This window comes from Acinonyx jubatus, chromosome E2 (genome assembly GCF_027475565.1).
Source record: "Acinonyx jubatus isolate Ajub_Pintada_27869175 chromosome E2, VMU_Ajub_asm_v1.0, whole genome shotgun sequence".
NCBI lineage: Eukaryota > Metazoa > Chordata > Mammalia > Carnivora > Felidae > Acinonyx > Acinonyx jubatus.
In genome coordinates, this window is record NC_069396.1 from 36550976 (window position 1) to 36569748 (window position 18773).

At 41.3% G+C, this 18773-nt stretch overlaps 1 protein-coding gene across 3 annotated transcripts in view; it reads left to right on the plus strand.

The window, feature by feature from the left end:
• MYLK3 (myosin light chain kinase 3) overlaps positions 1-18773 on the plus strand; it is a 44165-nt gene that overhangs the window by 23883 nt on the left and 1509 nt on the right. For all 3 annotated transcript variants that reach the window (XM_027044451.2, XM_027044452.2, XM_015062065.3), the window contains exons 5-12: positions 1194-1299; positions 1854-1947; positions 2371-2480; positions 3355-3496; positions 11041-11111; positions 15565-15693; positions 16890-17042; positions 17991-18123. In XM_027044451.2, the coding sequence (XP_026900252.1) occupies positions 1194-1299; positions 1854-1947; positions 2371-2480; positions 3355-3496; positions 11041-11111; positions 15565-15693; positions 16890-17042; positions 17991-18123 (938 nt within the window). The remainder of the gene's footprint in view (positions 1-1193; positions 1300-1853; positions 1948-2370; positions 2481-3354; positions 3497-11040; positions 11112-15564; positions 15694-16889; positions 17043-17990; positions 18124-18773) is intronic.

Below are 18773 nucleotides of genomic sequence, written 5' to 3' on the forward strand. Positions count from 1 at the left end.
AATACAAGAGAGGTCAAGGAACATGCTCAGGGCCAGAGTCAGTGTTGACAGAGCCAGGATCTAACCCTGACTGGCTCTGGAACCATGTGTACAAACCTCATGGCTCTGCAGCCACTCTGAACACTTAGTGTGCAGCAAAGAAACTGCAGACCAAATTCTAGATTTGGAATCCCTGTGACACACACTCAGAATCCCAGCTTTTCTAGGGTCCCAGAAAAATAGCAGCTGTAGCAACAATAGCCCATATATATTACCTTTGTGGCCCAGGGCCCACGGTTTGCTTTGCAGATGCAAAAAAAGAATAAGCAATATTCTCTCAAGGTAAATTCAAACTTCTGTTCTGGGGAGCAAAGAGTATTTTTACTAAGACAAACTAAGCTGTGTTTGCACTGCACCGGGTGTATGGTTTCAGAGGTATGAGAGCTGTGGGTGGAACACTCTGAGTGAACTATGACAAATCCAGACAAAATTTCAACCCAGGCTGCTGACTTCCCACCACAGTCCTTAATGCACAAACCAGCTTCAGTCATTGTGTTTGCTGTTTTGCTTCATTCCTGTGCTTTATTTCATGCAACACTTCTAGATTCCTATTACCTCTGAAGGACAAGATTTTTCAAAAACACTCAGACATTTTTATCTTTCCAACTGCTGGTGTCCTGTTTCCCCCTCCATTCCCCAGATACCACCAAACCCCTCTGAGCACACCTGCTACAGGCTGCATCACAGGCTACTTGCCCTATCAGGAGATCAGAGGGTGCAAGAAGAGGAAGGGTGGGTGTTTGTCTCCAGCTTCCTCCCTGTCACACTAGCGTCACTGATGTCCACAGCCCTGCCTGGACCTTCAAACATAGTCCTGTCATTAAATTCTCTCAATTACCCCATTCAAGTGCACCTTCTGTTTCCTGCTGACTATACTGATCCACCATGGATCCCCTTTTAACTTCAATGAACAGACTGGGTATAACTTCTCCATCTTTCAAAGAGCACTGTTGTAGGTGATGGGAGACCTGGGTTTGAATCCCATCTGTCACTGACTTGCTGTGTGACCTTGGGCTAGTACCTCACATCTCTGAGACTCAGCTTGCTCCTCTGCTGAGTGGGTGACTCCAATGAGGTGTTCCTTGAGAAGAGTGAAGGGCTTGTCACTTAAACCAACCACTTAGGAGGCTCACAAGGTGTTGTCTCCCAAACAGATGACAGTCCAGCCCCACCAGCCCCTTTTGAACACCGCGTGGTGAGTGTCAAGGAGACCGCGACCTCAGCAGTTTACACAGTGTGCCAGCATGACGTCTTGGGAGGGTAGGTGGGCTTCCACCTTGATGAGAGAGTGGGAGCAAGAGGCTTGGGGGCAGAGACACTTGGAGACCTTATATGGCATGCTGTTGGATGCTTCTCAGGAAGGGGTTGACCAGGAGCCAAAGCCAGGAGTGGTATATATACCACACAGTGTACTAGGAAATGGACAGTCCACAGAGAGTAGGTGAAGAGAATACCTCTAGAGTGCAGAAGAGCCCACATGGTGTGAGATGAAGTATAGGGTGCAGGAGGCCCACACAGTATGGGCATGGGAACCATATACTAGTGGTGGTAGGGCAATCTGAGTGGTGTGGAATGAGGGAGGTAGTCCCCAGGGTATAGATAGATACTTTATGAGAGGATGAAGAAGGTCTTCTCTAAGTTTCAGGATAACCAATGTGGTGTTGGGGTGATGACTATAGTACCTCTGGGGTGCAGGATAATCCCATGGTGTTTATGGACAGAGGGCAGGACCAGAAAGTCCAGGGTACAGGATGGCCCACCATGTATGGAGTGAGCCTGTTGGGGTCTCAGTCTGCTGTGTCATGTTTCTGCAGGGGCCGGTTTGGCCAGGTCCACAGGTGCACAGAGAAGTCCACAGGCCTCTCACTGGCAGCTAAGATCATCAAAGTGAAGAGTGCCAAGGACCGGGTGAGGCATCTGCCCTGGACCAGCTGGTGCCTTGGGCCAAGTTCAGGGCTCCTATACTTCCTTATTGGCCCCTTGGCCCTACACTTCCCCAGCCCCCTGCATGCTGATCAGGAACCCTGCCACCTTCCCTGCCTCTTTTCCATGAGTCCCACACTCTGCCCAGCACATCACCTCATACCTTGGACAGCAGGGTCCCTCTGGATTTCCAGGCTTCCTTCTTGGACCTCAGGTTTCCTATATGTGGAACGGTGGGTCTGTTGTAAGAACCTGGTTTGGGTGCTGAGTCGGAAACCTGATGTGAGAGTAGGAAATGAGGAAACAGGGTGGGCATGCACCTTGGAAGGGCATGTGTCTTGGGAGGTACAGCTGGCTCATCTTCCTGACCCATTTCTTGGAAACTCCTCTCCCATCCGACTCCACAAGGAGGATGTGAAGAATGAGGTCTACATCATGAACCAGCTCAGCCACGTGAACCTGATCCAGCTCTATGATGCCTTTGAAAGCAAGAACAGCTTCACCCTCGTCATGGAATAGTGAGTGTCTCAGGAGGTGGAGCAGTGGCTTCTCTGTGGGCCCAGACTCAGTGCTGGGGCTTGGAGCCGTGGTTCTAGTCAAAGCTCTCCCTTTCCCCTCCCCTCTCTGGGACATCTAAGGAATATCATCACCTCCAATATGCAGCATGGAGGACAAAGTCATTTGTCATAAACCAGCAGTAAACCTGACTGGCCTGTAGATGTATGTTGGTTTAGCGTACACAATTTGTAATAATTTTGATTTAAGCATTAACAATTGGAAATTGGGAAATTTCACATTAAAACCCAGATATCTTGCTTTTCTTACAAATGTGAACAATCTAGTAATGTTGGACCTGCATTTCAGCTGGAACTGGTGTGCTGGAGCTCCTACTTGCTGACTCTGTAGACAGGGTTGCCAGTCTCCCATTTGACACAGTCCCCACCACTCCCAACCACCCCTGAAGCTGAGACCAGGGCCTCAGAGGCCATTTATTTTTGTGCTTGTGTTGCTATTTTCCTTCTGGTAGGGTTTGTAATATCATGGCATGTCATGTCTCTACCAAGAGTGAAAAAACAACATTGTAGCCAAACAAGTTTATAATCTTGGCACAGAGTCACCAGAGTGAGCCTGGATCATCAACATTGAAGACAATCCCCAGGATTCCCTTTGGCCCATCAGTTTCTTTTTACCACCTGCACTCTGAGCTGGCAAAGGGCCAGAATAAAGATCTCCATAAAAACCCCAGATGGCAGTGGCCCTCCTTAATCCCTCCTTAATCGTAACCCTTGGGCTTACGTGGGTTGGCCTCTTTTGAACCTTGGTGATATGAGTGGACAAGTCCTCTGGGAGCCTTGCTCAGGCCAGTGCCTACCTCTCTCTTTGCCCTGGCAGTGTGGATGGAGGTGAACTCTTTGACCGGATCACAGAGGAGAAGTACCAGCTGACTGAACTGGATGTGATCTTGTTCACCAAGCAGATCTGCGAGGGTGTGCATTACCTCCATCAGCACTATATCCTGCACTTGGACCTCAAGGTCAGGCTCCACCTGGGCATGTGGTGGGTGGGCCTCCAGGGTTCCTGAGCTTCTGCTGCTTTCTTACCTTAAAGAACTCTATCAACAGACCAAATGAGTCATGCTGCCTCTCTGAACCTCAGTTCTTCCACTAAAATGTGGATAATTGTAACTCTTTAAAGTGTTATTTGAAGATTAAATGATACAGTGACCTTCTTTTCTTTAAAAATATCTTTAGAGAGAGGCAAACCAAGAAACAAACCATTAGCGATAGAGAAGAAAATGATGGTTACCAGATGGGAGGTGGGGGATGGGTTAGATGGGGGATAGGGATTAAGGAGGGCACTTGTGATGAGTACCAGGTGTTGTATGGAAGTGCTGAATCACTAAATTGTACACCTGAAATCTTATACTGTATGTTACCTAACTGGAATTTAAATAAAAACTTAAAAACATTTAAGATTAGTTTTAAAAAAATTAAAATAGGAACATATGCTGTAACATATATAGACAAATATAGACAATATAGAAATGTATAAAATACACAGTAAAAGTTCTTCCCATCCAGTGTCCATGCTAAGAGGTCTTCTCTATTAGCAGTTTGGCATGATACACAAATATATACAAAAGTGATCATGCTATATACATCCTGTTTTTAAACTTACCTTTTTTTCAGTTAACAGTACATTATAGACATCTTTTCTCATTCTCTTTAAGGGCCATGTGATATTCCAGTGAGTGAATGTGTTACACTCTCTTTTGTCTACTAGGATCGTCCTAGGAGTGTCATGCCTGGCTGGTAGTAAGCACTTGATACATGGCAGCCATTTCTATGGTTTCCTACTCTGCTGGGCAAGCAGGAGGGTGTTTTTCAACAACTCGTTTCAGGAATTTCAGTGGCTCCCCACAGAAGGTGGGAAGTAGGTTGGCCAGAACTTTGTGGGTGCACATTGCTTCTTCTGACCATCTTTTCTGATTGACACCAGATTGTAAAGTTGGACTTCTTAGAAAAATGGTAGCGATAGTAGGGAATTGACCTCTGGCTTCCCAGATCCCTACAGCTAATTCCAAACCCTCTGGATTAGCTGCTCTGTGAGGTTGGCAGTTGGGGGAAGCACAGGCTTCAGCTCTGTGGTTTTGGGTCAAAGACCTGCCGTTGGGGCAACCCTGTGTCTCTGCAGCAGGAGTTGATTATTGCAAAGGCCCATTTCCCAGGCAAAAGTAGGGTTTGTGTTGGTTCAGTTCCTTCGTGGCCAAAAGATCTTGCCTAAGTTCCTTGATCATATTGATTGATCTTGCATAAGCTGATCAGTTGCAAAATGGGGAATAATAGTATCTTCCTCTTAGGGGTGTTGCAGGGGTTAAAGCATGGAGAAAAAGCCCCAGAGCTGCTGTCCCATACAATAACCATAAGCCCACATGTGGCTATTAAATACTTGGAATGTGGCTAGTGTGACTGAGGAACTGAATTTTAAATTTTATTATTTTTAATTTATTTAAATTTAAAAACTGTCAGTTTAGTTATTGGTAAACTTTTAAGTATATTTGGGATGACTTCACTATGTGAATTTCCTTTTCACATATAAATTTTATGAAATTTCAATACAATTAATTCATGAAATCTAAATACATCTAAAATATTTCTGATGAAAATTTAGTATCTGAATTGAAATGTGCTGTAAATATAAAATACACATTAGATTTCTAAGTCTTAATATGAAAAAAGAATGAAAAATATCTCATTAATATTTTTCATATTGATAACCTATCAAAATGATGAAATATTGGACATATTGCATTAAATAAAATATATTACTGAAGTTGAGTTTTAGAAAATATTTTAAGATGAATGAAAATGAGAACACAACATACTAGAACTAGAACATACTAGGATGCATCTAAATCAGGAGGAAATTTGTAGCTGCAAATATGGATATCATCTCAAATCAATAATTTAACATCCTACCTTAAGAAACTAGAAAAAGAAGGCAAGTTACACTCAAAGCAAGCAGAAGAAAGGAAATACTAAAGATTAGAGCAGAAATGAATGAAACAGAATAGATAAACAACAGAGAAGGGATGGGGGGGTGAGCTAAATGGGTAAGGGGCATTAAGGAATCTACTCCTGAAATCATTGTTGCACTATATGCTAATTTGGATGTAAATTAAAAAAAAAGAAAAAACAACAAAGGAGAAAATCAGGGGCACCTGGGTGGCTCAATCAGTTAAGCATCCAACTCTTGATTTTGGCTCAGGTCCTGATCTCAAGTTAGTGAGATAGAGCCCAGCATTGGGCTCCATGCTGACAGGGTGGAGCCTGCTTGGGATTCTCTCTCTCCTTCTCTTTCTGCTTCTCCCCTGCTTATATGCTCTCTCTCTCTAAATAAGTAAATAAACAAACAAAAACCAATAGAGAAAATCAATGAAACCAAGAGGTGACTCTTTGAAAAGATCAATAAATTGTTAAATCTTTAGCTATATTGGCCAAGACAAAGGAGAAAATAAATTACTAAAATCAGGATTGAAAGAGGGACATCACTACTAGCTGTAGTGATGAAAACTGTATAAAGAAAAGATTATAAAGCAATAATGTCAAAAATTGTATGCCAGCAAGTTAGATAAAATGGAACAAATCCTAGGAAGACACAAACTACTGAAAACTGAAAAAAATAGAAAATCTGAATCAACCTGTAACAAGTAAAGAGATGGAATTAATATCAAAAATCACCCACAAAGAAGAGCCTAGGCCCAATTTAATTCTACCAATTTAAAGAAGATCTAATTTATGTGTTTTTCTAAATGTTTATTTGAGAGAGAGAGAGAGAGTATAAGCAGGGGAAGGGCAGAGAAGGAGGGAGAAACAGAATCTGAAGCAGGCTCTAGGCTATCAGCACAGAGCCCGACACGGGGCTTGAACTCATAGACTGTGAGATCATGACCTGAGCTGAAATGGACACATAACAGACTGAGCCACCCAGGTTTCCCTAAAGAAGATCTAATTTAAAGAAGAATTAATACCAGTTCTTCACAAACTCTTCCAAAAAATAGAAGATAAGGGAACACTTCCTAACTCATTTTATGAGGCCAGTCTCATCTTGAAACCAAACTGGACAAAGATATCACACACACAAAAAAACTATAGACCAATATCCCTTATGAATATATATGCAAAAATCCTCAGTAATATATTAGCAAACTGAATACAACAACATATAAAAAGGATTGTACACATGACAAAGTGGGATTTATCCTAAGAATGCAAGGTTGGCTTAACATATGAAAGTAATCAATGTAATATGCCACATCAATAGAATATAGGACAAAACCACATGATCATTTCAATAGATGTAGAAAAAGACTTAACAAAAACCAGACAACTTTTCATGATGAAAACACGGAATGAACTAGGTATAGAAGGGAACTTTCTCAGCTTGATAAAGGCCATCTATGGAAAACCCACAGCTAATATTATACTTAATGGTAAAAGGTTGAATGCTTTCCCCTTAAGATCAGGTACAAGACAAGGATGTCTGTTCTTGCTGCTGCTATTAAACATTGTACTTGAGGTTCTTACCAGGACAATTAGGCAAGAAAAGAGGTAGAAAGCATCCCGATTGGAAAGGCAGAAGCAAAACTGTCTCTATTCACAGATGACATGATCTTGTGTATAGAAAATCCTAAGAAGGGTGGAGGGAAACTATTAGAACAAATACGCAGGTTCAGCAAAGTTAAAGGATATAAGACAAATGTATAAATATCAATTGTATTTCTATATACTAGCAATCAATAATCTGTAAATAAAATTAAGAAAAAGATTCCATTTACAATACAGTAGTCCTCCCCTTATCCCTGGTTTCATTTCCCATGGTTTCAGTCACCTATGGTTGACCACAGTTCAGAAGCAGATGATCCTCCTTCTGACATACAGTTAGAAGGTCAATAGCTGCCTAACACTGCATCATAATGCCTATGTCATTCACCTCACTTCTTGTCATCACATAGGCATTTTATCATCTCACTTCATTCCAAGAAGAAGGCTGAGTATAGTGCAATAAGATAGTTTGAGGGGGGGCACATTCACATAATTTTTATTAGCAGTACATTTTTATTTATTTTTTATTTTTTTAATTAAAAATTTTTAAATGTTTATTTATTTTTGACAGAGAGAGAGAGACAGAGCATGAGCGGGGGAGGGGCAGAGAGAGAGGGAGACCCAGAATCTGAAGCAGGCTCCAGGCTCTGAGCTGTCAGCACAGAGTCCAACGTGGGGCTCGAACTCACAGACTGCGAGATCATGACCTGAGCCGAAGTCAGACGCTCAACTGACTGAGCCACCCAGGCACCCCAGTAGTATTTTTATAATTGTTCTGTTTTATTATTAGTTGTTTTTATCTTACTGTGCCTAATTTATAAGTTAAATTTTATCATAGATACGTATATATAGGAAGGAACATAGCATATATAAGGTTTGGTAGTATCTGTGGTCTCAGGCATCCATGGGGGGGTCTTAGAATGTATCCTCCATGAATAAGAGGGACTACTGTAATATATAATCAAATAAAATAGTTAGGAATAAATTTAACAGGTGAAGTGCAAGATTTATTTTCTTAAAACCACAGAACATTATTAAAAGAATTTAAAGTAGACCTAATAAATGAAAGACATCCCATGGTCATGGGTTGAAAGACAATATTGTGAAGATGACAATACTCTCCAAATTGATCTATAGATTGAACACAATCTCTGTCAAAATTGCAGCTGGCTTCTTTGCAGAAATCAATGAAGTGATCCTAAAACTGAGATGGAAATTCAAGGAATGCAGAATAGCAAAAACAATCTTGAAAAAGAAAAGCAAGCTGGAGGATACACATTTCCCAATTTCAAAATTTACAGCTAAGCTACAGAAATCAAAACAATGAGTTATATGTATAAAGATGAATAGATAACCCAATGGCATACAACTGAGAGTTCAAAACCAAACCTTTATATATTTGGTCAATTGATTTTTTGATAACTGTGTCATGACAATTCAACGGGGAAAGAATAATCTTTTCAACAGATGGTGCTACGATCCCATGCTTGGTATCCATATGCAAAAGAATACACTCATATTATAAACAAAAACTAACTCAAAATAGATTGTAGACTTAAATGTAAGACCTAAACTTATAAAATTCTTAGAAGAACACCTAGGAGTAAATCTTTGTGACCTCAGATTATTGGGTGATGATTTCTTAGATATGACTCAAAAGAAAAAGCTAGAAAAGAAAGATAAATTAGACTTTATCAAAATTAAAAACCTTTATGCTCCAAATGATATCATGAAAGTGAAATGACAGCCCACACAATGAGAGAAATATTTCCAAACAATAGATTTGATAAGGGACTTACATCTATAATATATAAAGAACTCTTACACACCAATAATTAAAAGACAAAATGGGCACAGGATTTGAACAGACACTTTTCCAATAAAGATATGCAAATGGGCAATAAGCACATGAAAAGTTCTCAACATCATCAGTCACTAGAGAAACACAAATCAAAATTGCAGTGAGATACTATGTTATATTCATTAGACCAGCTAAAATAAAAAAAAAAAAAGTGACAGACAATAAGAAGTGTTGGCTATGATGTGGAGAAATTAGAACTCTCATACATTGCTGGTAAGATTGTAAAATTGTGCATCCACTTTAGAAAACGGTTCGGCAGTTTTTTAAATGTTAAATGTAGCATCACCATATGACCTAGTCATTTTAACTCTAGGTATGTATTCAAGAGAACTGAAAACATAAGTTGACACCAAAACTTGTACATAAGTGTTCTTAGCAGCATTATGCATTATAGTTCCAAAGTGAAAACAGCTTGAATATTCACTAACAGATGAATAGATACACAAATATGGTACATCCATACAATGGAATATTATTCAGCTATGAAAAAGAATGAGGTACTGATACATACTACAACATGGATGAACCTTGAGGACATTATGCTGAGTGAAAGAAGACAGATGTAAAAGGCCAGCATTTGTATGGTCATTTATATGAAATGTCCAGAATAGGCAAAGCGACAGAGACAGAAAACATGTTAGTTCTTGCCAAGATTTAGGGGTGAGGGAGATAGAGAGTGACTGCAGATGGGTATGAGGTTGGTTTTTTTTTTTTGATGTGATAAAAATATTCTAAAGTTGGATAGTAAGGATTATTACATAACTCTGTGAATGTACTAAAACCCAGGGAATTTTACACTTTAAAAATGGTGAATTTTATGATACCATCATTATTATTTATATTTATTATTTATACTCCAATAATGCTGCTATAAATATTAAGTTCACTTATTTAATTTTAATTTTAATTTTAATTTAATTTATTTAATTTTAATTTAATGTGGCTGCTGGAAAAATTTTAAATTATGTATGTAGCTCACATTATATTTCTATCGGACAGTGTTTTTCCAGACCTCATGAAGAAGACATGGAGACTTTAAATCTCCTGCTCCTATCTGAGGCATTCATTGCCTAATTCCATTGCACCAATAAAACCTTCTGTTGAGAGAAATAGTACCTGACATTTGCTTTGGAATCTGTACAGTGTTTTCATGCATATTATGTGATTCAATCCTCATACCTTCCCAGGAGGAAAGCAGGAAGTGGTTATTATTCCCATTTTATTGATGGAGACACTGAGGTTTCAGGAATGGGAATGGACTCACCTAAGGCCACAGACCCAGATAAAAGACCCCTTGGCCTCAGGCACTGGGCCTTGGGTCTCCAGGGCATTTCTACCATACACCCTATATGTGTACACCACCCTACCCGTATCCAAATTTGTTTTGCATAAGCAGCAAGCATCGTTCCAGGCCTCAGAGCTGATCTGAAGGACTTAAGAGGAGAAGCATCCCAAGACCACCATCTCTACACTGTGGGTCACAGCTGTCACCATAACATGGCAGACTGACTGACATTGAGCAGCTCTGATCTCCTTGACTGGAATTCTGAAGCTTTGGTTCCCACCCCTGAGATTCTGATGTAATTGGTCGGGGTTGGGGCCTGGACACTGGGACTTTTGAGGGATCCTCTGATAATTATAATGTGCAGCTAGGCTTTGAAACCATGACCCTGATCCAACAGTCTCAACACAAGCAGCTTGTGGGTCAAGTCTGCATCACAGAAGTGTTCTGTTTGACACCTGCACTTGGGTATATGTTTAAATTTGAGTTGCCAGTATTTAAAAGCATGGATTTTTCACATAAAAATATGTATTCTGGCTTCTCTTGAGGACTGGGGAAGTTTGGCAACTGGGCCTGCGTTCCTTCATTGTGACTGGTGGCTGGAGCTGCTTTTCACAGGGCAGGAGGCCACCAGTTCTCCACAGTCTACACAGTTCTTTAGTGTCTCACACCAGCCCACTTTGTTTTCATGATCTATATATCCCTGTAGGGCTGCCCTAGGCCATTTATTGTCTTAGAGGCTGGGAAACTGAGGTCTGTTGACATAAGCATGGGAGTTGACACCTTCTTAGCTGTTGGCTGAGCTAAGCAGACATCTGTTTCTTTTCCAGCCAGAGAACATACTGTGTGTCAATCAGACAGGACATCAAATTAAGATCATTGACTTTGGGCTGGCCAGAAGGTAAGGGGGTTGTGGTTTGACACTTTGACAGAACTCCTTGGGAACTGCTTGTGCCTCTCTTGGATGTGGTTACAGTTCAGATAATTTTTGAGTTTTGGGACTGACACAGAAAACTTTTTCACTGAGAGGCTGGTGGCCTTCAGTTGTACAGATAGGCCTTGTTACTACCCCAGGGGTGGCTTCATGCAGACTTTGCATGACTCTGCTTCTCCTTAAAAGGCTGTGGGATTAATTGTACTTCAAACCCCAGTGTGAGCAGAGAGGGTGGGACGGTTCAAGGAGTGCCACTGGGTGGGTGTCCTCAGATCAGTTCTATTCATCCCCAGGCCTGGGGCCAAGGTGTGCTGAGCTATGTGAGGGATCTAGCACCTTCCCTGTCAGGAAGTGAGTGGTTTAAATAGGAAGGTGCATATGTAACAGTGTAGGGTGATGTTGGGGTATGTGGTTTCGGGCCACTCAAGACTGGTTAAATCTTGGTAAAGTGATGATAACATGAAATACTTGCTGACATGGGCAGTTAGGAAGGTTAAATGAAATAATACATAGAGAGTGCAGACCCATCCTATGAAGGTGGTTAGGTTCTCAAGTTTGAGTACATAAACATCATATATAATTTAAAAAATATCTTGAAGTCCCTTAAAATGCCCAAAGCCTGGTGAAGGACAGTATGTCCATAGTTTTACAAACCTGTCCAGACCAATGTATGATGAATGCCGTGCCTCTGCAGGGTTCTGCTCCCTGGCACGCACACCCAATGGTGCAGGATTTTAGCAATGGTAGTAACAGACCCTTCATATTGGGGAGGGAATGTCCCCCAAACCTTCAAGCATCCATAGTCTACAAACATGGCAACAGTTGTATGCCCATCCTCCAAGACTCCTCCAGAATTCTATTTCCACCAAGAATGACATTTCTCTGGGAATCACATATTTTCTAGGTAGGTCTTCACACCACAGCTGAATTTTCTTTAAATTTAAACTCTTTAAAATTTCTCTCACCCTGATGGTCATTTTCCACAAAGAAGTTGTTTTTGCCATTTTATCGGCCTAATGGTATCTTCTGCTCCATCCACAAGGGGAAGAAAGCAAAACCTTGTCCCAGTGGAGACAGCCACTTGCCTGAGCTCAGCCTCTGATATCCAGACCTGCCTCCCACAAGTAGCATTCAAAACCATAGTGGCAATCTTCCTGGGTCAAGTGGTAAATTTACCTCTTTGCAGGGGTCAAAGATGCATTTTCAGTGCCCCCATGATGGATGGGAGGCCACAGGTAATGTCATGAGAGTAACAGCAGAGGGAAGTTCATATCATCCTACTGTACCAAATGTACAGTACTGCTTTTCATGAACAGTGCCAAATCCCCCAACCCAAATGCTTCAAAATCACATTCAATTCATAATGTAAATAATTGTTTAATATTTTTGCAGATAATGTCTTATAAAGTTGGGATGCATCCTATACACTTGTGTGTCTTATACACTAGAGCAATGTCTCTGAATCTATTTTTTATTATCACTGCCTGGCTTCCAAAGAGACTTTTTAGACATTTCTCTCCTAATCGCCAGGCCCCTCTTCATGAAATTTAATGCTACAATTGTCCTTTGTATCTTTTTATGTTCTGTGGCCCTTTGGAAAGCCAGAAACCATTGTAATAGCTAAGACTTTTTGCCCTTCCAAGAATCGGTGTTCACCCCCTTGGGGTAATATTGTCTTCATCAGGAATGTACACCCTCCCAGATGTGTATGTAGTACCCTCACAAATGCCAGATGTCCAATTGCCAAATGAGTATTTACAGTGACAAACTGTGAATTCAGAGCAAAAATTTACCAGCTGAGGCTCCTGGGTTCTGGGAAGTCTTCTCTGAGCAGCTAAAAAGGAGCGATGGACAAGGTGTTGTTATCTGTGGGCGGTAAGATACTGGTAAATGTTTAACAATCAGTTGTAGGGGCGGGCGGGATGGGGATGGGGTTTGATTTGTAACCTTTGCTAATTTTGGCTGACTTCAAACTACTGACATGACATCACTGAATACAGAGTTGGGAGGAGATGTACACAATTGACTCTCATGCACCCATGAGAAGTGGCTCCAGCACAACACTGCTGGGGGTGAGTGTGAGGGTGGTGGGGGGGATGGGAGGGTGAGGGGCTGGGGTGGTGTCAGTATAGGATATACACTGCACATGTGCAGGCTTTCTTGAGGAAGGTAGGAGCTGGGGTGGGGATGGGGGAAGGAGATACAGTGAAGATGAGGGCATTAATAGGGAGTCCTGAATGTCATGGCTAAGAAGCTGGAACATTATACTATAGGCCACTGAGTGTTGCCTGCTGGAGAGGTGAAAAAGGCTGTAGGTCAACTTACCAAACATCAGTTAGTCAAAATCTGAGTCATCCATCCCAAACTGTCTGATAAATTCATTAACATAGTCAAAGGCATTGATGACAATAATTTTTGCTGATGAACCAGAGGCAGAGAGCAAGTTCAAGAAAATAAACATGTAGAGCCACATTTAAGAGAAGGCCACCCACATAAAACTGGGCACTGGGGAAGTGCAGGTGTCTGGAACACGTGGTACTCAGGAAACCGCACTCAGCAGAGCTGTGCTGACAGAGTCACAGGCTCTGGCTGTGAGGCAAAAGGAAAACATCAAAAACATCCTCAACAGTCCAACAAACTGGCCATTGGGCGAAAGGATCATTTGGCAAATTGGGTTTTGCCAAATTGGCCTGCTTCCTCGGAAGCAGGAACAATCTGTGGGGGAATGTGCAGGTTGAGCATATTTTATATGTCACAGGAATTAAATGTTTATAAAGAGGGAGGAAAAGCCAATTTTTTCCTGTAATACAAACCATAGAAAGTAAAGTTGTATTTCTGGGTGGAGCTATTAGAAGGTACTGAGATTGTCAGTGGGGTTATGGTCATGTAGGGGGCACATACGGATGTTCAGAGGCTGTGACATCCAGCAAGAGGGACCAACATTACCCCAGGTTGGGCAGTGAGAGCCATCGGTGGGTCTACGTAGGTTCATGTCAAGGGTCAAGGATAGGGACAGGACGGGAAGTTTACTCTTGGTCTCCAGAATGTTGCTCCAGGGCTCAGATTGGAATCCAAGCCTATTTCATCAGATCTTTTGGCAGGGAAAGAAGATGCCCACCCCAAACCTTGTGACGCTGCAACCTCATAGGTGACCCTATGGTCACAGAGGGCCTTATGCTAGGAATTTGGAGAGGGGGTCTTGGTGGATATTTTGACATTTAGGCTGAGTTACTGCCACAGTACTGCTGTTTAACAAATGATTCAAAACTGCAGAGGCTTAAAACAATCATTTATTCTCAACCACACTGGTGTGAATCACCAGTGGTGGGAGGTGGTACATGATATTCTGGACCTAACTCACAGCAGCTCATGACAAGGAACCTGTAAACAGTTGTCAAAACACACCATTAATTAAAAAGTCCTCTGTCTCTGAATTTGACCACTTTTGGTACCATACCTAAGTGGAACTATATAGTATTTGGTTTTTTTGCAAATGACTTCTTTCACTTAGCATAATGTCCTGGAGGTTCACCCATGTTGTAGCATGTGTCAGAATAGCCTTATATTTTAAGACTGAATAATATTACACTATATTATTACCTACCACATTATTATTATGTATTTTTATCTACCACATTTTACTTATGCAGTCATCCATTGATAGACACTTACTTGGGTTACTTCCTCCATTTGGCTATTGTGAATAATGCTGCTATGAACACAGGTATATAAATATCTCCTCATGATTCTGCTTTCAATTTTTTTGGATATATACCCAGAAGCGAGATTGCTGGATCATATGGTAGTTCTACTTTTAATTTTTTGAGGAACTGCCATACTGTTCTCCATAGTAACTGCACTATTTTACATTCCCACCAGCAAGGGTTCTAACTTCCCCCCACCCTAGCCAACTCTTGCTATTTTCTGATCTTTTGTTTGTTTGGTTGTTTTATAGTAGCAATGATGTGCAGTGGTATCTCATTGTGGTTTTGATTTGCATTTTCCTGATGATTTGTGATATTGAACATATTTGCTTTTTCTAATTCTTACTGTCATCTCTCCAACAATAATGGTCACACTACCAGAGCGGACCTCCACAGAGAGCTGCTATCCAATTTGTTTGTGTTTGCTCATGTGGTTGCATGCCAAATAAGATACACTGATCTTCTCTCCTTTTGACATTGTAACTGCTAGGAGGAAGAGGACTATGGTTTTCTGATTCTCCCTAGTGACTTAGGAAAGTCTAAAGTTGGGGCCTGGGAGTATGATGATTATCCAGAAAACCACACGTGGTAGGATGTGAGGTCCAGACAACATGGCAGACAGGAAAGGTTGGGAATGTCTAGCTCTGACCAGGAATTAGTCCCAGGAATTCTCTCAGGGCTCACTCCCATGGTCCTCTGCATCCTGTTGTCCCCAGGTACAAGCCTCGGGAGAAGCTTAAGGTGAACTTCGGCACTCCAGAGTTCCTGGCCCCAGAAGTCGTCAACTATGAATTTGTGTCCTTCCCTACAGACATGTGGAGTGTGGGGGTCATTACCTACATGCTGTGAGTGCCCAGGAGCCTGGCTCCTAGTGAGAATAGGGGCCATCTGTTTTAGTTTGGGATCCTTAGAAGCAGAGAACATTTGAGTGTGGAGTCATTTATTTGAGAGCTGTTCCCAGGAAACGCCAACAGAGGAGTAAGGGAGTGAGATGGGAGAAGACACCAGTAAAGCATGTGTTATTGAGCACTTACCACTGTAGGCAACTGGAGTTGAATACTGTTGGGGATGTCTGGGATCCATCGTGGAACAGCCCCTCACAGTTATTCTGAGGGGGGAGGGTGTAAGGGTGTTTATACACCAACTCTTACCAGTTATTGCTTGTGAGCTGGTCCTGAGAGCATTGGTTCCTTGAAACTTCTGGGTGGATAAAGCAGCTCCCACCAGAGAAGAAGCTCTCCAGCAAGGAAATGCATGTGCTATAGTACAAGTGGGGCTGGAGTGCACCAGAGCGTTAAGGAGAGGAGATGGACAGGGCAGAACACTGTCTGATGTATCATCTAACTTGTCCCTTCTGTCCTGTGCTTCCTGTTTTCTATGGACTGAGGAAGCAGAGTTAGCATGGACTGAGAGGAGATATGTACACAGACTAAGCATCCTTGTCTCTCTGTGAATTCCCTTGGTTATTTCCTTAGAGGTCCAATCAAGTCATGCTTTGCTCCCAGATTTGTCATTATGGCATAATTGCTACCTTGTGTCCCCACACTTTGTATGTGTGTACCTCACCAGGTGGGGGAAGTCTGAGGCCCGAGGCCAGCCAGAGTGTCCTATCTCTCTACCCTCACTCTAGAGGGACCTAATGAAGCCAGTTTTCCTTTGGCCCCTGAGGCCTGGAGTAATATTTAAATGAGCCAGGCTGTATCAGAGACATATTAGGATATTTTTAAATTAAGTTAACATGTATTTCATAAATGGACATATTGGATTGGGTCTCAATTTATTCTTAGGCTTCAGGCTAAGGGGAAAATAGGTAAGCATGACGGAGGATTTATTCAAACACTCTTCATGCCTCTAAATTTTTAGTCCTGCCACTTCCTCCCCTAACAGAACACACTGGACTATCTCCTGTTGAGAAGTAATAGGGGTACTTTTCTTTTGAATTCTGGTTAGAGCTGCTTGTACCTTGTAAGACCTCTATCCCGTCATTGCATTTTGGCAGATATGGCTTCTACATACTGACAGTCCTTTTTCTCTTCTGTAGACTCAGTGGTTTATCCCCATTTCTAGGGGAAACAGATGCAGAGACCATGAATTTCATTGTGAACTGTAGCTGGGAGTTTGACGCTGACACCTTTGAAGGGCTGTCAGAAGAGGCCAAGGACTTTGTTTCCCGCCTGCTGGTCAAAGAGAAGAGGTACTGTTAATTGCTTGTCATTCAGAAACCATTCTGATGGTGACCATCCATCTGGGTGCTGTGAAGATCAGGCTGGTGCTGTGCTTTCTCTGGACCAGTTCTGTCCAAGATTTCTTAGTTTGCTATGGCTTTGGAACAAAAAAGGTAACAGGGAAAGAGATGAAGGAAATAAAAAAATAAACAACAGGAGCATAAAATCTAGATAGAGTTTTAAAAAGGACCACATATATAAATTAGTCCTTGGTAAGTTATCAAGTAATTCCTTTAATAGATTAATGTTGAAAAAACGTTGAGATATGCAGATGTTATTCCCCAGAATAAGAGCCAGAAAACCTCATTTGTTGATAATGAAGACCTACTTAGTTTTCAGCAGGCATATCAAAGTCATGGGTTGAACCATGGAGTTTTCTGATACTCAGAGACTCAGACATAAAGAAATAATGGCAAATGACCCAGGGTGAGGCCCAAGAGTCTGAGCTCTGAGACAGCCCATAGTTCCCTGGCCTTTACTATTTTGTTCTTCTGATTGTGAAAAGTTATGAGTGGTAAAATATTTCTAATTCAAATGAACAAAAAGGACATCATTCTCTGGAAGGAGAGACAAGCTTCTTTCAAGAGTTATGTTCTTTTTCTTCTTAAGAGCAATTGCAGGCCCACCTGGCCTTCCTACTTCCTGCCTCAATTTCCCAGCTCTTTCTGGAGGAGGTGATTAATCACTGTGATACATTCCCTCTGTAGAAGGCAGGGAACATTTTTGTTGATGACTTTCTTTTACTTTTAAGGAAGGGAATTTTAGACATAAGGAGTTCCTTTTTAGTTTGTGGCATGAATCTGCTTGAATGATTAATCGATTCACTGATTAACACTTCCTACCCAGCTGAACCAATTTCTGGAAAACCAGAAAAGGCAACCCTAACTAAAAGTTTCAACCTCTGTTTGATTTCACAGTTGCAGAATGAGTGCCACGCAGTGCCTGAAACATGAGTGGTTGAATAATTTGCCTGCCAAAGCTTCAAAATCCAAAGTTTGTCTCAAATCCCAATTATTACTGCAGAAATACATGGCTCAGAGGAAATGGAAGGTATCTGTTTTGTTTGTTTTTTTAAGGTAGTATTTGTCTTTTTAATGTGTCCTTTGAAAGAAATGTTGCTAAGTTTTAACTTACATTTTCATTCTAAATAGATTATTTGGGAGGGAAAAAAAAGTCTCTTATATCAAAACCTGTGATCTTGATTAAAGAATGCCACAGACCAAAACCAACTGGTATAAAGGTGGCATTTAGTTCATACTTATATGGACAATTGAAAGGACAGAATAAAGTTTGAGCATATGTTCTCAGTAACAGTAGTAGGGAAGTGCTTGGAACTTACCGCCTGAAGCTTGAGATCTGACTCCTCCACATTTCAGAAAGAGGGGCTGGGAAAGCCCTATTAGGTTTTAAAAGCTTCATAATTTTGTTTACAACAGAACCCTTTGGTATCATGGATATAAAAAGAAAAATTGCCTTCCAGGAAAAGTGGCTTTCCAACATATTGTTATCAACTCAGATCCTCACTAAAAAACAAAAATAAAAGCCTTTACCTAGAGAGCCAGTATATAAAAATATGTATACACACACACACATATGAAACAAAAACATCCCAGCCTTTGCTAAACAGAGTGAAATACACTCTGATATTTTCTGTTCTATGGTATTTGGTTTCATTAAAAAAAGTGCTGGTCATAACCCAC